At 36.8% G+C, this 24,859-nt stretch overlaps 1 protein-coding gene across 1 annotated transcript in view; it reads left to right on the top strand.

Annotated features, from left to right (window-relative positions):
- LOC126262876 (collagen alpha-2(IV) chain) overlaps positions 1-24,859 on the top strand; it is a 294,377-nt gene that overhangs the window by 153,890 nt on the left and 115,628 nt on the right. Inside the window, exons 10-11 of the mRNA XM_049959745.1 lie at positions 14,666-14,760; positions 24,338-24,524. Coding sequence (XP_049815702.1) covers positions 14,666-14,760; positions 24,338-24,524 — 282 coding nt within the window. The remainder of the gene's footprint in view (positions 1-14,665; positions 14,761-24,337; positions 24,525-24,859) is intronic.

The following is a 24,859-nucleotide window of genomic DNA, read 5'->3' as shown; positions in this document are numbered from 1 at the left end:
TAGATTTAAAGAGCAAATCTGTGTCATTGGAAACAAAACAGGAGAAATACTTGTGAGGTGTTGATAGAAGTAGGAAAAGAAGAGGTAGAGGTGTGGGACTCCACAGCTTATCAGCATTTTGTCAGAGTAATCTGTTTCACATCCTGAGATTGTGATTTCTACTATTTATTTTATGGTGAAGTATGATTGAAATCAGTGACTTGCTGTGCCTCTGATGCTACTTGACTGTAGCTTCTAAAGTAATAATGAGCAATTAAGGAGATGTAAAGCCCTACTTTGGTAAATGAAAAGTCCAGAAGAACTTTCCTTTATTTGATGGGTCTAATAATGTGAACAGTGGAACTGAAAATTTCACCATTAACTACTCCGTTTTCATGGAATCCAAACTGATGTACAGGTAGTGGTTCCATTTTATCAACAACAAAAAAATATAAAAAACTGTTGCTCAGTTGTAGATGACTTTCACAGTTAACTTAGGTGTACTTGAGACTATGGAAATAATTGTTTACATTGTGACTGTCCTCCTCTTGAAAGATTATCTTTGAACTCTTGAATACTTCTGGGAGACATGCTCTGCTTATCTAATTATTTATCACACTACACAGTGGTATGGCAGTTGCCAAAGAATTATTCTTTAACAAGTTATATGGGATCCACCAACCCCATATTAGTGAGACAATTCTGTGGATTTCACTTTGCCTCATGTGGTACCTTTGACAACTTTCTAAAAGTCTTTACTCATACTATCTGAGTTCAGTTGCTTTGGTCAGGAGAACTGACCTATCTGGTGTTGGTAGTAAAGTTTTGAATGACTTTGCTAGTGCAGTGATCCGAGGCAAGATCATAAAACTTAGAAAAATGCTGGTTAAATAACTCACTCTTCTGTTTTGCATCTGAAATTATTGTTGCATTTGGTTCGTGATATTCAGGCAGATCTCTCTTGAATTTGTCTTCTATGGTACCTTTGACAACTCCCCAAAGAACCTTACTCATATTACTTGAGTTTACAATATACTGATTGTTGGAGATCTGTTTGCCTTTGATGTGACTTTATTAATGATCTTTTAATTATTTTTAAAGCATTTTAGGAAATGTGAGTCAATGTTTGTTTTAAATTTTGTTTAAAGTTACGTTTCCATGGTACAGAAGGTGATTATTTCCATGGTCCTTCTTTTGTATTCATAGCCATTCAAGAGCTTTTGTATATGCTTTATGAGTATAAAGACAGTGCAAAAATAATGACACATATGATCAACAAATGGTGTAGCTTTCCATCCAGTGTTGTACTCTATAATCATTTTCTCATGTTTCATGCTTAAGTAATATAAAAGCGTTGGAAATTTTATACGCTATCTGTAGGTGGTCTTTAGTCATGAGAGTCTGTTTATGCCCATGTATGCTTGTATTATTTTAAATAGAAGGGAGGACTTTGTGGTCAGAAAGCCCATTGGGCAAATTTTGTGTGCTAAATACTGGTGTAGAGATATGATTAATAAATATGACAGTAACTGACATGCAGGTTGATGGTTTTACTCTTGATGCAGCCACCACATCTTTTGAAGATTCTTCAATAATTTAGACCAGTATTGTAATGTAACATATATTGTGTGGATTCATCTATAGACATTTTTCCATTCCCAATATCCAACAACTGTTTTGCAAAACTTCCAGCAGATGGATCATGCTGTTGTTGGACATGCATATTGTTCTTCAAAATGAATTTCTTGACATGCCATTATAAAACTGATGATTTGAGACATACATTAAGTTCTTCAGCAGCTGATGAATTTGGCATATCTAGCAAAATTTGTTGAAAATTAACAGACAATAAAATGAGTGCACCACTGAAGAGCTGTTCAATTCTTCTCAAATTTCTGAATGTATGATGAAATGCTTCCAGTGCTTTTTGTGCACCACAGCATATTTGTCCGATATAATGTGTACTTTAGCCATTCCAGAATTTTTGTTGATATTGATGGCTCAGTAAATTGCATATTCAATGGAAATTTCTGTATCAAATGTGCTGGTTGGCCACAACTCAGAAGAGTTGTCACAGTAACACATGATGTAATTGCCAGTGCCGTATTATTTCTTGATCATGTGATAGCCAAAATAAGTGAAATGAGAAAATTTTTGCTTGTGCGTGTGGGTGCATCTATGAAATACAATCCACCACTTTAGCTTGTAATTGCATGCATAATTTTGTCATACACTATATGTTGTTCTGAAACCAATTTTGGATGATTTGTTTGAACAGACAACCAATTTGTTGACATCAAAGTATGTTTGTCATTGGAAACACCTCATTTTGCAGATAGATTCAGCCAAGTCATTCCCAGTTATACTAGTGCTTTGTTAGTGACTGCAAAATACATGTCCTCAATCAAAACAAATGGTGTATTATACATATTTGATGTGAACTGTCCAGATTTTAATTTGTATCATGCAAATGATGAAGGTTTCTTCACTCAAGTAGTCTTTATACTTTTTCCAAAGTCTCCTATCATTTCAAATGAAATGCATATTTGCTAGGGTTGGACAGTATTCAGTGCACCAGCACATTAAGTGTACCAGTGTCCATTGTTCTCAAAAATATTTAATTCTTGATAAGCTTCATGATAAGTGGCACTTACTTGAGCATTTTCTTCCATGTACATTAATTAACAGTGATCACAAATAAAGGTATTCTGTGTTTGGGTGAATATTGTGTTGTTGGCCTAACACATTGATAGAATATAAACTGATATTCCATACAACTGCTTTAACTTGTCTGCTATGTTGAAACTTGTTCACTGATGCATCCCATGCATAGTATGTTGGCACTTTTACGTGGTCACTCTGCAAATCACACTTAGGAGCATGGCAGAGGGTTCAGTGAACCACTTTCACAATAATTCTCGATTATTCCACTCATGAATAGCTCACAGAAAAAACAAACACCTATATCTTTTGTGTGAATTCTGATTTCCATTATTTTATTATGGTGATCATTTCTCCCTATGTAGGTTGATGTCAACAAAATGTTTTCACATTTTGAGGAGAATGTTGGTGATTGAAATTTCATGAGAAGATTCTGCTGCAATGAAAAATGCCATTGTTTAAATGATGTCCACCCCAAATCCAGTATCATGTCAGTGACACTGTCTCCCTTTTTCTCGAAACTACAAACATGCTGCTCTTCTTTCAACTTGCTTGATGTACTCCATTAATCCTTTCTGGTAAGGATCCCACACCACACAGCAATGCTCCAAAAGAGGATGAACAAGCATAGTGTGGGCAGTCTCTCCAGTAGATCTGTTGCATCTTCTAAGTGTTCTGCCAATAAAAGGCAGTGTTTGATTCATCTTCCCCACAACATTTTCTATGTGTTCTTTTCCAATTTAAGTTCTTCATAATTGTAATTCCTAGGTATTTAGTTGAATTTACAGCCTTTAGATTTGACTGATTTATCATGTAACCAAAGTTTAGTGGATTCCTTTTATCGCTTATGTTACTTAGATTCAATTGTGAATTTTTGAACCATGCGAATATCTTTTCTAAATTGTTTTGTAATTTGTTTTGATCTTCTGATGACTTTACTAAATTATAAACACCAGCACCTTTTGCAAACAACCTAAGATGGCTACGCATATTGTCTCCTAAATCATTTGTATAGGTAAGGAACTATAGAGGGCCTATAACACTAGCTTGGGTAATGCTAGAAATCTCTTCTGTTTTACTCAATGACTTTCCACCAATTACTATGAACTGTGACCTCTCTGACAGGTAATCATGAATCCAGTTGCATAACTGAGATGATATTCCATAAGCATGCAATTTGATTACAAGCCGCTTGTGAAGTACAGTGTCAAAAGCCTTCTGGAAATCTAGAAATATGGAATCAATCTGAAATTCCTTGTAAATGGCACTCAACACTTTTTGTGAGTAAAGAGCTAGTTGTGTTTTACAAAAATGATGTTTTCTACATCTGTGTTGACTGGGTGTCAATAGACTTTTCTCTTTGAGGTAATTCATAATGTTTGAACATTACATATGTTCCAAAATCCTACTGTATATCAACATTAATGGTATGGACCTGTAATTTAGTGGGTTACTCTATTGCCTTTCTTGAATATTGGTGTGACCTGTGCAGCTTTCCAGTCTTTGGGTAGGAATCTTCTGTCAAGTGAGCGGCTGTTATGGTTGTTACGTAAGGGGCTATTGCATCAATGTACTCTGAAAGGAACTTAATTGGTGTACAATTTGGACCAGAAGACTTGCTTTTGTTAAGTGATTTAAGTTGCTTCTCTGTTCCAAGCATATCTGCTTCTAAATTAGTCATGTTGGCAGCTGTTGTTAATTCAAATTCTGATATATTAACTTTGTCTGCTTTGGTAAAGGAATTTTGAAAGGCTATGTTTAGTAACTTTGCTTTAGCAGCATTGTCATTGATAGTATTTCCGTTGATATTGCACAGCGAAGGCATGAATCTCTTTGGATTTTGTGCCATGGCATGAGACATGTGGCACTTCAGAGTAAAGTAGTGTGTTAGCAAACATTTAGTCTCTGTACAATGAGAAAAAATGCAGTTAATGTTGTTGTCAGTTGTGAAAGTGCTCTTGTACATGCATTTTCTGTAGTTAAGTACACACGCTGTCCATTTTCAAGGTGGACTGCTAAATGAACAACTGTTGGATGTCATTCATAGATTGGAAATGATAAAATGTGCCATACTACTTTGTTGCTGCTAATACAGCATCCCAACTGATACTGGTCAGTTTCATTTGTAGATGCTGTTGTATTTCCCACTCCACAAACTGCCACATCACTTCCATTGTTTATATGGTTTCACATATACATGATTGATTTCATCAAACTTCAATACACAACATTGATGTATACTTGATAGGTTTTCAAGAGTAATTGTGAATATGATACAACTCAATGATTATTAACTTCAGCACCATCAATTCATGCATTTAAAGCAATTGACTTACTTCCATCTTCGTTTGATGATAGAGAAGACATCCATCATTGTCAGTGACAGTCTCAGCAAATAAATCTCTTGGGTATCGTTTTGTATTTTTCCCATCAGATGTGCATGGAAAATTGTTATTGAATAAGCCACATGGGTCCTGAATCATGCCTTTCATGATGACTTCAAATAAGTCTGGATCACTTTCAACATCTGATACTTCTGCTAAGATGACTTGATCAAGTTCATGTGGTGTGACTTTTTGATCATGTACATGTGGCAAATCCTGGGGCCAATGATGATCTTCAGCAGGTCCTTGACAGCAAAGATTTATGAAAGGGCCTCATTGCCATTCACCATTGGTATAGAGCACATGGAGTGGATGAAGAAAAATTTACAGTTTGTGTCAATCACAGATATCCACATCTGATGCAAGAAAGGATCAGTGAAGTCAATGTTGTGATGCTTTCAAGGGTCTTATGAGAGCTGGGGTGAAAACACCTCAGGTGGTCCAGATTGCTGCCGAGTATACATGGTGTACTCGATGCCCTTGTTGATGGCCAGCCAAGTATGTGTAATGGTGTGCAAGCTGTTTCACATGGAATGTGTCACAGTGACCTGCATGTTGGAGTGCAAGTACTATGGGGTGCAGAGCCAGAGGAATAATGACCCTAAGGCCATTTGTATTCTGTTTGCAGAAGCAGTACACCATTGCAGAGGGCAAGCCTTTGTGTTAATGGAAAGAGTGTTTTGAGTAAACTGTGTGTCATTACAGGTAAATGCTGAGGCCAACCCTGTTGCTTAATCCACTCAGTAACTGTATAGATAGTACGGTCTGCTCACAACTGGGCTGAGACCAGTACAACATCAAGAAGAAAATCATTAAGTGCCTGTTGACAATCAGAGTTCTGCTGAAATGTGATGACTTCCTGAGTGTCAAATTCAGGATCCTGACCCGCTGGAAACTGGGACAAGTATGAGCATTGGCTTGGAGCCATTCGGCTGGTAGGTGATGTCGTATTTATATGCTAATAAGGACAATGCCCACTGTTGCAGCCTTCATGCTCTCCTGTCTGGGAGGCTAAACTGTGGTGCATGTCAACAGCTTGTGGTCTGTCAGCAGTGGAATATGATGCCATAAAGATAAGGGTGAAATTTCTTAACCGCATAATTGATAGCTCATGCCTCTTTTTCAGTCTGGGAGTAGTTTCATTGGGCAGCACTGAATATCTTGGAAACCAACACAAAAGAATGTTCAGAACCATCAGCTTCCTTGTGGGACAGCACTTCTTCCTATCCATGATGTCAGGCATCTGTGGCAAGAAGAAGAGGCTTCTCCACTGAAAACAGGATGAGGCACAGTGCCAACTGTAGGGCTTTTTTCAGCCTGAGAAAAGCTGTGTCACTGTCTGTAGACCACTTGCACATAATACCTTTTTTCTGCTGTATATTGAAACAAGTAGGATATTTTTGCAACATGGGAAATGAAATGGCTATAGAACCTAATTTCTCCCATAAAAGATTCCATTTCCTTGGGATTCTGGGGCCTGGGCATGTTCTCTTGGCATGGCTGTGTTGCTTCGTAGGATGGATCTTCTGCTTGCTGATTATAAACCCAAATATTCAACAGCTATATCACAAATGTGCTGTTTGGTATGGCAGAAGCCCTGCTTGCTGGACTGTTGGAAAAATTTACACTTGTGGGGGGTTATATATGAAGTTTGTATAGTTTAATTAAGATAACAAAGATTTCGAGTTCTGAAGGTGCTCACTTGCAGATGCCCTTGTCGCTATGATGTCATCCAAATAATAACAGCACAAGGAAACATCCTTTACCAACTGTTCCAAATAATGCTGGAACACTGCCATGGCACTGTAAATATGAAAGGACAGCTGGTTATCCTGGTGGAGGGCAAATGGATTGTTGAGTGCCAGCAGGTCCTGAGATTCCAGGTGTAACTGTAATTGCAAGTACACTTCCAACAAGTTGACCTTTGTATAACAATCATTGTTTCTCAACTTGAAAAACAGGTCTTCTGGGCACAGAATAGGGAAAGTATCTACAAATAACTGGGCATTAACAGCCTTAAAATCAAGACATAACTGGGGAGAGCTATCCAGTTTCTTCACTGCTATAAGGGGGTTGGGGGGGGGGGGGGAGACCTTCAGCTTGATGACGCAGGAGTAATCAGTTTGGTGTCCTTCAGCAACTATGTTTTAATTAGAGTGCACCGCTTTATTAGGCAAACATTCACAAGAGCCATCAAAGGAGTAAATTGTAGAACAAGACTCCACATCACACCTATGGTGCTGTGTGGAGGGTAACTGAATCACACTATTGATGTGTCCTTTAATCTCATGTGAAAAACAGGTAGCTGACTGAGGTGGATAGCAGGAGTGAGAATGCTCATGGAAGCACTAAGTGCAGGAGGGTAAACAATGCCAACAGAAGTTCTATTTGGACGGAGATACCAGACAATTCTCAGAAACTGAACTAGGAGTGAAAGAATGTTTGGATACTCTTGAAGTTTCACTGTCCTATTCATGTGCCTCTGGTTTGTTGTGATGAGGAGAAGGATATCAGTGTGGCATAGCATGTTTATCAGAGTGGTCTGAGTATGCATTGGATTTCCTGGTGTTCTTGTGGGAAGTGTTTATTGCCACATTGGTGGTGACAGTGAACACTCCTAACTGAACCTCCCACCAACTGTCAGTTTCCTGTGTGGATTTGAAAGACTGAGTATCCCATTGTGAGAAGCATCCAACTACCATAAAGCCTGTGCAAACACTTCCTTATTAGGTAAACATTGGAGGAGCAAGTCCAGAATAATAGGATCAGCATACTATTTGCAACATATTTCTTCTGAACACACAATAGCACAACACTGACTAAGACCCTGAAACTCAGTGATCCAGTTCTCATAGGTTTCCCTGAGCATTTAAAATGGTGTTAAAATTCCAATCTATTGTATGCCACTCAGGGCTGACACCCATAACTATCCAATGTGGGGGACAACTTATAGAGCAATACCAAAACGCTAAGTGAAGATCACGAAAGAAGAAGTGATAGCTTTTGATCTGAATCAGCTACTTCGTAAGCAGTCAAGTGATGGTTGAGGTGTCATAAGTATTTTTTCCAATCATCAGTGCTGTCTAGAAATGATGGAAACAGAGGAACTGTCAAAGACATCTTGTTTCTGGTGGGTAATGCTGTTGTTTGCTGCTGTAGTAAGGCCAGTTGCTGTTACTGTTCTTCCAATAGTTGTTGTTGTTGTTCCTTCTGTTGTAGAAGCCACTGTTTTATAAATTCTGGGTCAATGTAACCTGAGTTATTGATGCACTGCAAATTCGAAAATACTCGTTGCCAGTGTTAAAGTCCATGATGATGAGCACATTTTATTGGACAAAATACACAGTAGTGGCACAAAGTTAATATAAACACATGTAATACAGAAACAGAAAGTAGCAAGCCAAAAGCAGAGTCCATGCAATGTACAGGATCAAGCCAAAATTTTCTATAGATAATGGTCAGTGAACTGAATGTTCCATGTAAGTGACCACACAAGAGGATGATCACTCCAGCTGTTAGAAATGGTCGATGGTCACAGGGTCCTACCAGATAGCGTGACATCTGCCCAGTGGTGGCTTCTTCCGAGAATGTTGTGTGCGGTGATGTGTTAAATAAGGGTCCATCTCCGACAGCTGTGATAGGTCCGTATTCCTGCTGGAGCCAGTTACAGGAGTTTGGGTGGTGAATCGAAATCTGACAGTTTCTTTGCTTTTGCACCTACACAGCATATTCCTCATGTTTCATTTTCAAATTTGAGGGCACCGTGAAATGCGAGTAATGTATCCATTTTTCCAATAACCACACTTGGATGAAAACAGTAATCATAATTATGATCATAGTGTAATATGCCAAGATGTAAATCAGTATGCAATGTTTGTCTGGATTGAGCAGTGGGTACTTGAATGGTATCCAGTCTTGCTTCTCATTGATTGACTGTTTCCGACAAACAGGCTTGAGCAGTCCACCCACCCCACTGCCACCCCACACTGAACCCAGTGTGCGTTTCGGCCCCCCAGTAATCAACAACAAAAATATTTTCCAAACTAGCTGTGTAAAACATATCAGTATGATAACTCCCACATTATGGCATCAAAAACCAACCATTGGCTTGGCTAGAATCCTACTTACTTAACGTAAGCCCTCAGTGGTTCAGAACCCCACAACTGGCCACAGCAGTCCACCCACCCCACTGCCACTCCACACTGAACCCATTGTGCGTTTTGGCCCCCCAGTAATCAACAACAAAAATATTTTCCAAACTATCTGTGTAAAACATATCAGTATGATAACTCCCACATTATGGCATTAAAAACCAACCATTGGCTTGGCTACAATCCTACTTACTTAATGTAAAACAAAGAGTTGCCATAACAGGTGCAGATGAAACAATAAAATCAGAGTGAGCAATTATTAAGTACAGTGTTCCCCAAGGCTTGAACCTTGGACCACTCATCTTCTTAGTGTACATTAATGACCTACTAGCATCATTGAATAACAATGCAAATACAGTAATATTTGCTGATGGTACTAGTATATTGATCAAGGGCATGAAATCCTCAGTGCAAATTTCAGCTGAAACAATAATACAACAGGTATACTAATTATTCACTGCAAATAGTCTATCACTAAACCTCTCAAAAGCAAATTTAATGCAGTTTTGGACAGCAAATAATAAGCTTCAAACCTTTGAAATAGATATCAATGTTTAGAAAATGGATGAAACTTTACATATAATACAAATGTACAATAAATTAAGATGGAATTAACATATTGATTACCTGCTCAAGAAACTAAGTTCAGCTTGGTTTGCTCTAAGAGCTGTTGTGCCATTTGTTGGCAGGGAAACAATAATTTTGTCATTTTCACATATTTCCACATGTTGATCTTGTATGGTATAATATTCTGGGGAAATGCTGTAAAAATTTTCAAAACACAAAAGTGAGCTGTTTGGTTGATCTGTGATGTTTCAAATAGGACATCCTGTAGGCACCTATTCAAGGCACTTGAGATATTGACACTCACAAGTCAGTACATCTACTCGTTGATGATATTTGTAATCAATAACAAAAAGCTTTTCCAAACTAACTGTGATATTCACAATCACAATGCAGGGCAAAGCAAATCCTTCACAAAGACTCAGCCACTCCCAGTATTGTATGAATAATAATTTACAATAAGCTCCCACTGTATATAAAAAGGACATTGACAACTCTACTGTTTTCAACAGAAAACTGAAACAATTCCACATAAATCATATTAAATATAGTTTAAATGATTTTCTAGAGCTGCAAGATTCATGTAAGATGTATTAGTTGACCCTGAATACCGGTAAAAGTAATGTGTTGTAATAACTAAGTGAAGAGATTCACCACTGTTCAATTACACTATTGGTGGCAAATCAGTGGAAACAGTAACTGCTGTTGTAAAATGCCTAGGAGTAATCATCAGGAGGGATCTAATGTGGCATGACCACATAAAAAAATAGTAGTTAAAGCAGATGCTAGACTGAGAGTCACTGGGAGAATCTTAAGGAAATACAATTCATCCTCAAAATAAAACAGTAATTCTTGAGTACTGCTCATCAGTCTGGCACCCTCACCAGGCTGGATTCAAATGAGAGATAGACAAGATGAAACAAAGAGTGACATAGGATTGTTTAATTGGTGGGAGAGTGTTAAGGAGATACTCAACAAACTCCAGTGCCAAATGCTACAAGAGGCATTGTGTATCATGGGGAGGTTTGCTATTCAAATTTTGAGAGCTTATTCTCCAATAAGAGTTGGATAACATATTAGACTGAGGTGACAGAAGTCATTGGATACCTCTGATATTGTGTCAGACCTCCTTTTGCCCAGTGTAGGCAGCAACTCAACATGGCATGGACTAACAAGTCCCCTGTAGAAATACGAGCCATGCTGCCTCTATAGCTGTCCATAATTATGAAAGTGTTGCCAGTACAGGTTTTTGTGCATGCACTGACCTCTCGTTTATGTCCTATAAATATTTGATTGTATTCATGTCAGGTGATATGGGTGGCCAAATCATTCATTCAAATTGTGCAGAATGTTCTGACATTGCACATTGTCAGCCATAAAAATGCCCTTGTTATTTCGTCTCCATGTAGATGAACATAACCATTTCAGCCAACGATATGTTTAGTTGTATCAGAGGACCCAGTCCATTCCATTCACACACAGCCCACACCATTATGCAGCCATCACCAGCTTTCACAGTTCCTTGTTGACATCTTGAGTCCATGCCTTCATCTGGTTTGTGTCACACTCAAACCTTATCGTCGTCTCCTACCATCTGAAATTGGGACTCATCTGACTGGGTGACAGTTTTTCCAGTCATGTAGGGTCCAATCAATATGGTCATGAGAGCGGGAGACATGCTGCAGGTGATGTGCTGTTAGCAAAGGCACTGGCATCGATCATGTTCTGCTGTAGCTTATTAATACCAAATTTCACTGCACTATTCTAATGGATATGTTCGTCATATGTCACACATTGATTTTTGCAGTTATTTCACACAGTGTTGCTTGTCTTTTATCACTGACAACTCTAAGCAAACACCGCTTCTCCCGGTCATTAAGGGAAGGCCATCAGAGACTGCATTGTCCATGGTGAGACTTAATGCTCGATATTTAGTGTTCTCAACTCACTCTTGTCACTTTGGAACTCAGAATATTGAATTACCTAATGATTTCTGAATTGGAATGTCCCATGTGTCTAGCTCCAACAACCATTTTGCATTCAAAGTCTGTTAAGTCCCATCATGTGGCCATAATCAAGTTGGAAACCTTTTCACATGAATCACCTGAGTACAGATGACTGCTCTACCAATGCACTCTCCTTCTGTATCTTGTGTACATGATACTACCACCATCTGTATACGTGCATATTGTTATCCCATAACGTTTGTCACCTCAGTGTACATTCTTCCACTTACATCTTGCAAAATGAGAATAATGAGAAAATTAAAGAAATTATACATCTTACAAAGCTTTACTGACAGCCATTTTCCCATACTATGTTTGTGAAAGGAACAGGAAAAGGGGAAAAGTGGGGAGGGGGCCGTGGGGCAATGGGAGGAGGTGAAGATCATGTTTGCAGAATTCCAGAAGTACCGTCCACCACAGACGAGATAATGGCTTGTAAAGTTTAGGTGCAGAATCAGATGTATACTGTAACCAACACTTTTGTTACAGGTACTGCTTTGTGGACACAAAGGTGCAGAGAGAAACTGCATGCTTAATAGTTCGTTAAAGGTAGTCATAGGGCTGTTTTGATTATTAATACTCTGATTTTTCTGACACAGTTTCAATAAAATTTGTACTAATAGCCTTTCAGAGCAAAGCATTCTTTTGTTTTAAGTTAATGTATCAAAGAATACATATGTCAGTGCTACATCTTCCATTAGACCTCATCGCGATAGTGTGAAATTCAGAATTGAGAGATAACTCGGTGGTACTTGCAAGGACACAAATCATGGATACAATTTGGAGGAGAGTAATTTGAGAAAAAGTAAAATGAAGTTTCTCAAAAAGCAAGAATTTTTTTTTTTTTTTTTATTCAGAATGATTCTCATAAGGTGGTAAAAGTGCGAAAAGCTTAAGTACTGTTAAGACAATAATAAACTTATTCTGAGCAGGTGTAAAAAAATCCTCTTTCTTCTATGGTTGTCTGAAAGATGAACCATTTTCACAGAAAAGAAGAGATTTGGGATATCAAAGCTAGTAACATTCTCAGAGGTATTTCTTAAGTGACTGGATGATACATTATCACCCCATATTTTGAGAAATTGCTTTACTTCAAACAATCTTATTGTGTTATCAGGGTCCAATAAATGTTATTGTTCAGCCATATTGTATCACTCTGTGGGCTTAAGGGTTATTAGAGTTGCATCAGACTGCCATTATTGTAAAATGCTTTCTCATTAGGGTGCTGTCTCAGATATCACATTATAGTATTCCCTTTTCTTATTGGAAATGACCATTCAGCATGTGTACGAGGATTTTTTAGTTGTGGTAATTATGTATATTGGCTGACAGTAATTGACCAACGATCGTATACCTGTTGTATTAGATGCTCTGTGCATGTGTGTCATTCCATGAATGTTGAATCAGATTGTGTACGTGTATGGTATGTGGTTGATACTGAATTGTGAAGAGAAAGAGTAATAAAATTCAGTATCATCATGAAATCATCTATTCATTTTATTAGTCATGAAGTCAATTTTTGGGTGGTTTGGATTCTATAGGAAGTTGGATGATGCAGATAAGCCCGCAGCATGGTCACCACTATTTCAGCGCTGTTCAGCTTCACAATTTGGGCCCGCATTGCATGTTGCACAGTCCCTCTGAGCATAAATTTGTCTCTGTTTACAGGTCCTGCTGACACTACTGGAGATTCTGTAGAGCATTATAGTCTGGATTGGAAACTACAATGGGGATTCGAAAAATTCTCGGAATGGAATAGGAAAAAAGTACTTACATCACTGAAACTTTTTTTTTATTTTTCAATGTAGTCTTCTTGTAGATTAATGCACTTGGTCCAACGATGTTCCAGTACCTTGATCCCATCTTGAAAATTAGTTTCCTCCAGGCCTGGAAAATAGTGGTAAACTCCAGCTATCAATTCTTCATTTGAAGTGAATCTTCGCACACCAAGAAAAATTTTAAGTTTTGGGAAGAGACGGAAGCCTGATGGAGCCATATCAGGTGAATAAGGCAGGTGTGGTAACAATTCATACCTTAGTTCGTTTAATTTTGCCATGGTGACAACACGTGTGTGAGCATGCATTGTATGAAGAAAGAGTCGCAGCACCCATCTTGCAGATAATGGTTTCATTTCTAGTTCTTCAGGTAAAATGTGATATACCCTTTCAGATGACATCTGACATGTGTGAGCAATTTCACGCACTTTCAATCGGCGATCCTCCATGACGATTTTGTGTACTTTTGCAGTGATTTCTGGAATAGTGACACATTTTGGCTGACCACTGTGTGGATCATCATCGAAGCTCTCCCAACTAAATTTCAATTCATTTGTCCACTTGGAAACTGTTGAATATGAAGGAGCAGAGTCTCCCCATGTATTCTGGAAATCAACATGAATGTCTTTTGCTTTCATGCATTTCTTTATGAAGTACTTAATAACTGATCGAAACTCGATTTTTTCCATCTTCGCAAATCACTACGCATGAGTAACAACAGAGCCACATCACCACCACAGCTGTCTTCCAAGAGCACTGACGTGGCATGTGTTTACAGGTAACAGTCAAATGAATATCACATGAACAAGTCATTGCATTAGCGCTGACTACTAGTGGAGATTCCAAGAACTTTTAAAACCATATTGTAACTCTAATATTCATAATAACAAGCAACATACTAAGATGTAATTCAACATTAAACAGTTTAAATTTGGGGTTATCTGCATCATGCACCATATGTATTTCTGGATTTTTTTTTTTTTTTTTTTAGTGTATTATTTCACTAGGACACACAAGGAGATTTATCAATCACCATACTAAAGTGTCATAGAGCATGCTTCTTTTGTCTGTTAGGGCATAATGTTGCAGAGTTGTTTATCTAATTATGAGAAATAATTAATTTAGCATAATTTCTTTTTCTCTAGGGTTTCCTGGGAATGATGGACCACGTGGATTTACTGGTCCTCCAGGTCCCCCAGGACCTCGTGGTTTCCCTGGAGAGAAAGGGCTGTCTATAGTTGTAAGTATGCGGATAAATTCACATATATATTTTTTAAAAAGTTAATGTTTCTTTCTTCATTTTTCTGAGAAGAGTTTCATCTTTAATGGTGAAAACCAGTAAATAGTATTTTATCCACAAATATGTATTTATTACTAACCTGTTTTTAGCCTATTTGACCATCATTAGGAAACAACTGAATATTATCCACTGCTATATTACTGCCTGAAACCGTCACCCAATCTCAGTGGCAGGATGCCTATCTAATGGCTTTCTGGAGAAAGAAAAATTTTGTTTTCAGTGCTTCATATATTTAAGGACTAAATTTAAAACTTAAAAATTGTGTCATAATCTATTCATTGTGTTAAAGGTTTAACACAATAAGTCAAGTATTAAAGTTAGAAACTGTGTATATGTCTTGCACCAGCATAACTCAAGGTGTACAGATTAACCAGATTATATCCATCTAGTATTTGAGAACGAGAGCACATAGCCACTTTGCACATATTTTCAAACCATTTTGAAACTTTCTTTGCTGACATCCCTGCAAAGCAGTGAAAATAAATACGTTTTTGCTGTTCATTCAGTAAAACTTCAGCATCAGACATGACATTATAATTATTTACTTCTTTACTATCTGCCCTACACACAATATATTTTGCAGGCAGTATCTATATGTACCACTGAATCTTGCTGCAAAATGGAAGAAAAATAACGATAACAACTCACCATGCAGTTGCGTGGTCAATAGGCTTACAGATAAGACTGAAAATGTTGCTAAGTTTTCAGACATCCTTCATCAAAGCTAAGTACAGGACAAATCACACACACACAAACACACACATAATTGTGTAAGGACTAATTTAATGACTGATTTGCTGAATACCATGAGAATATGACACACAGTTAACAGCTTATTTGAGATATAACTGACGTGTGTTCCATTTAGGATTTTCTTCAAGCCATATACCAGGAAACGTAGTGGAACTTGCACTGGAGAGCTCTTTGTTGTTTAGGAGCAGGTCAGAGATTTCTCATTGTTGAGATGAGAGGCTGAAACTTTTATAAGTTTTCTTTTGCACAATTGTGATAAGATTGTTCTCATTGAACCATTCGCTCAGTGATGACCATAAGTGGTTTAATCTTTTGATCATGGTCAGCTTTGTATGTGACTGCTATCATAATATTTGTGTCATGTCAATAGTGTAGTATACCATGAAGGAAACTTTGTGTTTATGTCATTAGTGTATAAAAGAAACTGTATGGGTCCCAGGATTGAGCCTCGTGGTACACCATGTCCAACAGGCATTTTCTCAGAGGCATGTACAGTACACTGATGAACATTAGTATTCCTTTTTTAAAATTTCATTTCAAATTTTTGCACTCTGTTTGATAGATACGATTCTAACTATTGGTTTGCAGTACCTCTCAAACCTTTATTAGCTAACTTTCTAAGTATAGTGTGGACAATAATGTCAAAAGCTGTAGACAAATCTAAAAAACACCAGTAGTAACTTCTTTATTATCTAATGTTTGTAAAGTTGTGTTGAGATATTCATGCACTGCTGTGGTTGTTGTTTTAGCATCTCTAAATCCATACTGGTGCTTTGATATTAAAGAGAATCTGGTTAATAAAACTTTCTAATCTGGTGTAAAACAATTTATATTTTTGAAAATGTGCTGAGTTGTACTATTGGCCTGTAATTAGGTACATCATTTTGTGGCACCTCTTTGTGGAGTGGTGAAACTTTAACAACGTTTAGGTGGTCATGGAAAAGTACATTACTAAAGGCAGCATTAACTATAACAGTTAATGGTGCTACAACATATTCCTAACAATTCTTTACCATAAAATCTGGTATGCTGTCACTGCCACTGAAGTATTTACTTTTTAGTCTTTTTATAACTTGGAACACTTAAGTGTTTGAGGCTTTGTGAAGAAACATTGATGCTTTTATGGTTTCGATATGTGTTGGGTGTTGAGTACGGGCTCCACAGCAATTCTTCTCTATCAGGTTTTCAGCTATTGTACTAAAATAGTTATTAAAAGTATTTAAAAAAATTCTTGTTTGGATGTTAACTCATCATTCAGATTTACTTTCAAAGTTTTGTTTATAGCATGGTGCTTGTTGTAAATTTCATTTTTCACAAGTGATATACAGAAAACAGTTACAAGTTACTGTTGGCAGAAGCATAACAGCTGCTTCAAAAACACTTTTATTGTTAATGTCCAGATATGTACATTTCATTTCTAAGTCATTACTTTTGTATATGGAGGAACCCCCAGAACCTTCACTGGGTCTACAGTAACTTGTAATTAGATGAAAACCTGGTGCAACATACAGTTTTGTGTCATTTTCTTTTAGCCAATGTTCATTTAAGGATATCATTCTTCTATTATCTCTCAAAAGAATACCAAGTTTGTCAGTCTTATGTTTTAGGGACCTGATATTTAAGTGTAAAAATAATATAGAGCAGTCATTACAAGGAGGAAGATTTAGCGTGTTATAGGACAACTTGAAAGAAAACAGAATGGTTTGTGTGGGACTGGACACGAAGTTAGTTTGCGATTGGACATGAAGATAGAATATGTTGATGGGAAGGGGTCAGACACTTGATAGTGGACCTACCGTTTGTTAGCACCTTCAATAAATTTGCACAGAACTTAGATTTTCCTAACTTTGTGATGTGAAATCCATGTTCTGAAAATTCTTTTCATTGAAGAAACCTGTTTACAGTGATTATTGTGATATGGTTTGTCACTGTAGCTCTTTTCATTAAATAACTGTTCATCTCAAATGTACTGTGCAGACTATTAATTGAGTCTGCATTGTTTTTGAAATAGTTTCATTCAGTGGGCCCACAAATTCATCTTTTCTCTCGTTTATGTCATTTGCTCCAGCTAGGATAATGACGTAGTCATTTTTTCCTGAACTGATTTATTTAGTATGTTATGAATGATGTCTCTGAACATGGCGTTAGGCTTTACGAATGAGGATTGTTTTTGCAAAACTCACTTTATGCATTTTTTTAAATATTTTTGTTCTTAATGCACATTGTTCAGCTTCCTCTGCAAGCCTATGCAGCCTGCTTCAACAAAACAGCCAGAGAATACAGTACACCCAGTTTTCACAAAACTTTCCTCATGCATTTGTAGGGGTATTTTCAAAACTTGCTTTATACTATTTAGTTTTCCAAAGACATTAGACATGTTCTTGGTTTTTCTTGTAATCTGTTTAATGTGTGAAAGGTGTCAGAACAAGTACTTGCTGACTATGTTATGGCACTCATGGAATAACTGGTTTGTTTGTTTGTAGATGTCAGGGCATATTATGTGCGCACCATCTAAGCTGACAGCACAGTGGCTGATGTGAGCTCCCGTTGCCACTGCTCTGGGCGTCTATTTAGTTGGCATGATCTGTATATTCTTGATGACAGCTGTTCTGTGAGCTAGTTGCCAGTTGACCCAATTTTGTTGCAGTTAAGTGTAAAAGACTAAACTTGGGTTATATAGCGTACAGGGAAGGCAACAATGAATGTTAATATTACTGTGAATCAAGCACATAATGGCTATACAAGAAGAGAAGCAAAGTAGTCAAACATCTCCATAGGAAAATTGTCTCGATATTCAAAGCAAAATGCAGTGCCTGATATTGACTGCTGGCTGTCTGAAAGGAGTGACGCAAGCAACCATGGAGGGAGAGACTGTCATACAGGCAAACTCTCCTATGTTGACTTATCAGATTTCAGTGATCTATTATATTCTTCAGTATGTAAGAGCAAGCAAGATGCATTGCCTCCTTCACACATGGATATCTTAGCACCAGCTGGATATGCTGTAGATCCCACTGAAACTAATCAGTGTCTATCAAGTATAAGATAAAACTTGAAGATGGATACCCCGCAACACATGTATTATGAGATCACTTAGCCTTGATTGCTCAGCACTATCAAGAATGAGGGACTGCAATACAGGAATGAAGATGTGGCTCAAGAGCAACTCAAGCCAACATAGTTGTGACCCAACAGATTGTGACAGCAGATTGACAAAACACATTTCCAAACAGAACATATTAACATAGGAGTCCCTCAGGGAAGTGTGTTAGGGCCAATACTCTTCCTAATATATATCAATGATTTTCCCCAGAGTGTCAAATACGGGGAAGCAATACTATTTGCAGATGATAGCAGCGTCCTTATCAGTGATGAGTCACCAGACAAATTGAGAGACAAAGCTGAAGAAACTCTCGATCATGTATGCAAGTGGGTAGTAAGCAACAAATTAACCCTCAATATTAAAAAAACAAACAGTATTAATTTCCACATAAATATAAAACATAATAGCATTGGCCTAAAAGTTAAAGATGAACTTATAGATTGTATCACAAACACAAAATTCCTAGGAATGCATGTTGACTCACAGCTTAACCGGACTGACCATATTGCAGCACTAGAAAAGAAAATTGCTACTGCTTGCTATGCACTCCGGATAATTATCAGTGTGTAATAGTTCATGTGCTAAGACTACATACTTTGCATATGTGCATTCAATAATTAGTTATGGCATAACCTTCTCGGGTACAAATGTGCAGAACATACAAGCAATTTTCAAGCTGCAAAAGAGGGCAGTAGAATAATAACAAAAAGCAGCAAGAGAGCTCACTGTACTGATTTATTCAAAACCACGGGAATCTTGACAGTACCATGTGAATACATCTTTCAGACTGTGATATATATAAAGAAACACATTGACCAGTACACACAAAACAGACCTATACACCAACACTGGACTAGATCCTGCCACCATTTGTATCTCATACGAAAAAACAAAACAAAAACCCAAAATAGTTTATTATTTAATGGATTAAAAATGTATAATAGACTTCCAGAGGAGATCAAAGCTGAAACTGGAATACATGCCTTTAGGAAAGCTGCAAAAAATTATTTAGCAGATAAATGTTACTATACTGTCAAAGAATACTGTAAATGACATGTGTTCACATCAATTCATGCAAGAGTACCTTTGTAAATTTATATTTATCTGTAATTAAGATTGGTGTGTATTTGTTTTGTGTAATCCATGCAAGAATACATTTGTAAATTTATATTTATTTGTAACTAAGATTGGTGTGTATTTGTTTTGTGTACAAACGATTAAGTTGCACCCTAGAAATATGTGCTACCAGAAGTACTATTATGTATATACTCATCCCATGTATACAGTTGACGACATCCATACAACACAAGTTGTCTACGGATGAATAAATAAATAAATAAACAAGTGAAAGAACATATTTTGAAGCACATTTTGAAGTATAAGTGCAGAAACGTCATTACAGCAGAGGAAACATGAGTCGGTCTTATTTGCCCCCAAAATTACATGTAAATATAATGTGGAAAAATTTATGCAAAGAACAAAGACAAGTAGGCACTAAAAGCTGTTCTGTGTCAAAATTTAAGACAGTATTCTATAAGAATTTGGATCTCGGCTTTGGTACCCCTCACAGTGACACCTGTTCAATATGCAAGGAGCTCAGACTGAAAACAAAGGTCACAGTAACTGAAGATCACCAGGAAGTGTGTAAAACTAACCTACACTTGCATAAAGCCCATGCAAAGAAGTTCCACAGCATCATGAACAAATACTCTGAAGACACTGTAAAAGTTGTCTTGACATGCGACAAATCAACCTCTGCCATAGCTCTTGACTGGAGAAGTCTTTTACATGTGATGGATATGGTTCCCAAACCTGACTGTAGTGATAGATGACCAAAACAAGGTAGTCAAGGTAGTGATAACATATTTCAATATACCTGGTTTGAAACAGAAGCTGGAAGAGGTGCAAATGAAATTACATCTGCACTACAACATTTTCTCCTACATTATTTGGAAGAGAGGATTAGAGATATGGTTAAGAGAGGATTGTAGCTTGAGCTTTTTTCAGACTAATGCATAGTCAGAGCCAAGATTCTATAATGCTCTGTATGCTGGCACATTTTATGAACTCACTAAAGTGTTCTCTGAACTTACCAACTATTTTCCTATAAGCAAACAGTTTTATGCCACCATATCATGTATTCAATAGTGTCAAGAAGGAGTATTAGAGGATAGAAGAAATCATACCACCCTGTGAACACAGGAATACTCTAGCAAAGTTTGGAAAGTGCTGATGTGTGGGGATGACTGGTTTTCCTAAGCTTAAAACATATTTCTAAAGAAATATTGGCATACTCTCTGAAATGGTGAGGAGTATGAAAATCATGACACCTTAAGGAGAATTTATATGGATGAAGAGTCTCCTGAGGTTGTGTATGAGAGAAAAAAGAAAAATTATTTTAAAACTTCTAATGTAGAAAACAAGCATTTAATATTCAAGTATCATGGATCTAGTTTGAGCATAAAGCAAGTTATGAAAAAGAAAACTCTTTTTCTACTCCCAGCAGTTGATAAACTATCAAAAATTTTATGTTTATGCAAAGACCATCTCAAAACATCTTCAGAACTGTATGAAATTAGATAATTGTAAAAAAATTCCCTCTCAACTTGCTTGTTAATTAATTAAACGTGTCTCCTAAAAATTATAATTTTGCTTACAGTGAGTTTTGCAAAATGGTCCTCCAATGATGTACACATATAGTTACTTGGTAATACGTCATTCAACATTTTTACACGGTTTCTGCCATGACTGTCTGATAAAAACAATACTTTGCTTATATTATGCCTTTCTTCGCTACACTGGTTGCCCTGGTTGCCCTAACGTTTTTGTATTTGAGCAGATTGCGATTTATTTTCCTTTGGCTCATTAGTTTCGCAGTGAAGAGAACTTGTTTTAAGATTTTTTTTCTTGGAGTTGTTGATGTTACACCTTTCATTCTGTGTTAAGTGTTTTTCCAGGCCTAAATTTTGTTCACTGCACATCAGTCCACCTATTTTCAACATCAATTTCATCCTGGCTATTATACTTTTGTTGAACTTCAACTTCACTGTCTTCTTTCTCACTTAACAATTTGATTGATCCACACTGAACTTCTTTTTCCCTATACTAGAAATAAATGCCACATACTAGTTATAAAATATTTAACACTTACACAAGTTATGAGCACTCAGTGTAACATTTTCATCCTAACGTCATAACTAAAGATTCTGTGTGAATTTTAATATCTCTAGTTTTCAAGATTTGGGTTTTTCAACACTACTATTTTTTAAATATTCTTTTTTTTCATATTAATGTAATGGCATTCAGATTGGTGCATAAAGGTGTGCTGTTTCTTGACTTACGAGTACCAGTTTGAGTCATTATAAATGCAAAGTTCTAGCGAATAGATGAGGGAAGAAGCTTCCTTTTACCAAAATTTATTTTTGAGTGTACTGGAACAGGTCATATGATGGTCAGCAGTACTAACACTTTTGATGTACTCCTAATAGATTGTGTCACTTCAGTAACTTAATTTTGATATTGCATGTTTGTATTTTCAGCTATTCACATATGGAAATACATTATTTGTGTTGCTCATCTTGTTTTGACATTGTTGCTTTCTGTCAGTATTTTTCAAGTGTATTTCATACCTAATCTTCATTTTTTTCCAAAGATAAATAACTACTGAAAGTAATAAGTGTTGTAATTAGTTTTTGTTGCTGTTAAATTTATAGGCAAATGTCAGATTTATCCAGTGCTTCTTCCATTTACATATATTAAAGCTGGTGGTACTTAAGTTATTCACTGTTCTCTCCTTTTTATACCTCACTTATCATACCTGTTCTTGCTACAGACATGAGGAGATAATAGTTAATTCTGTAACACTCTAAAGTAAGTTTGAATTTGGTAGTATCTGCTGAGTTTTGTTACCATTATGTCAACTGTCGCACCAAAACAATCACAAAGGGAGTTTAGGTATGGGGATCCAGTAGTAAAGGTAATATGAAATGTGTACTTATCCTACAAAAGAAGGCACTTAGGATTATGGGAAAGAAATGTGCCAGGGGGTCCTACAGACATTTGTTTAAAAAATTTAAAATACTAACTGTTAATAATCTGTATGTATTTAAGATGATCATTATGGCAGTAAACAGTAACAAAACACTTAATAAAGAAATACACGATCACAACACTAGAGGTAGAGAGAGACCCCACAACATCTCTCATAGAATAACACTTTATGAGAAAAGCCCTCACTAAGCAGGCATAAAAATACTCAGTTGTTTCCATCCTAATATCTCCAAATTGACCATTACAAAACTAAAAAAGAAATTAAAATTATGGCTCCTAAACAATCCTGTATATTCAATAGATGAGTTTCTAGATTTAGTACACTCATATGATGGAAGACCATATATCTAAAAATATATGAGTCTCAGATCTTAGATTGTGTCACAAACTGTAAATATTTGAATCTCAGACCTGAATACTTTGTTGCAAACTGTAAATTCCTTAATCTATGTATTCCAATAGCAAATTGGTTTTATGTATAGTCCATATATGTAACATTGTTCTCTCAACTAAATTTAGATAATAATGCCATACATAATATGCAATAATATGTAACTCCAGTAAGTAAGGCTCTGACTTATCCAGAAGATTGGAACAAAGAAAACTTTTTTTTGTAATCAGTTGATGTTGGATCAAAATAAATAAATAAATAAAAATAAATTGTTATTATGAACGTAATGGACAATTTGGCAAAACAGGTTGAACATATGATACATAATTTAAGATTAAATATTTTTCTGTCTAACATTTTTCTGCTTATGCTGGTCTCTCCCAGAGCTTCATCCAATCTCTTTTTTTTCCCTCCCACTATCTCTTGTTCAGCTTTTCCTTCCATTGTAGGCCTTTTCTGTCTGCATCTTCCTTCTCCTGTTCATTCCATTGTGTTTGTGGTTGTCCAATTGATCTTCTTCCATATTCTGTTCATTCCACAGCTCTTCTTGGCAGTCTTTCTTGTACACAAGATCTGCCTCAGTTTCACAATTTGCAGACATTTCAAAAACTCTGCTCATCTCCATATGAATAACAGTGCCCACAGACAGCTGGAGTACACATATTCCACCGTTGAGCGGTAAGAGGATGGTGGTGACAAGGAAGGCATCTGGCCACCCCTGCAGCCATCTTTTAATAACCATGACAACCCAACACTGACTTGGGGCAACAGAAATGACACTGCTTTCTCTATTACACTTTTCTTTAAATGCTGATGGTATTTAATACCATTACCTCTTTATCCTGAACAACCATGAGAGATATAATTTTTTTTCAATCACAGAGACAACAGCTCTTTCAAAATCATCCCTCCTTCCCTCTCCCCCCCCTCCCCCCCTCCCCCCCCCTCTCTCTCTATCTGTCCAGTTATAGAAAATTTCTTATCATCATTACTAAATTTCACAACACGTGGATGTAATATTTACTCTCACCCAACAATCTTTGAGTATGGTGTAATAACCTTTCGTTAAAATCATTTGTTTCTATTTGGTTCAAATTATATGAGGAATTGATGAATAGAAGGGGAGGGGGGTTCGAAGGAACACAGCTCCTGATATATGGCCAGTGAAAAAGTTGAGCATAGCATTCACTTCACTCACATTTAGGTTATATTCTTCTTAGGGCCCAAAAGGTATGGATGGTGCACCTGGAAGGGATGGTGAGAAAGGACAAAAAGGAGAAAGGGGTATTGCTGGTCCAAGAGGCTTCCCTGGAGATTCAAGGGATGGTATTCCAGGTCCTCCAGGTGTTGCTGGTCCTCCTGGAGAAAAAGGAAGAGATGGAAGGCCTGGTACCCCAGGACGTCCAGGTCTGTATGAATGCTTTCTAGTGACTACTTCATTGTATTGAAAAACTAATAGAAGCCTGTGATTAGTAAAGCAAATGATATTGAAAATTTACACATATATCCATGTCCACATGAAACTAAGAGGTACACCTACTGACTCATTATATTTTTATTCTAACATTGGTATTTAGTTATAATTACAGCCAAGATGTAAGGTGTATACTCTCTTTCTACTTTAGTTTCTCACTTTTAGCAGTCATTCCCCTTAAATATCAGAATACTGAGAAAATCAACAGTTAAAAGATTTTTGATGACATTTTCATAAGAATGTTTTGAGAGACATGAAATCCCTTTTT

This window comes from Schistocerca nitens, chromosome 6 (genome assembly GCF_023898315.1).
Source record: "Schistocerca nitens isolate TAMUIC-IGC-003100 chromosome 6, iqSchNite1.1, whole genome shotgun sequence".
NCBI lineage: Eukaryota > Metazoa > Arthropoda > Insecta > Orthoptera > Acrididae > Schistocerca > Schistocerca nitens.
This window is presented reverse-complemented; position numbering and strand designations above follow the sequence as displayed.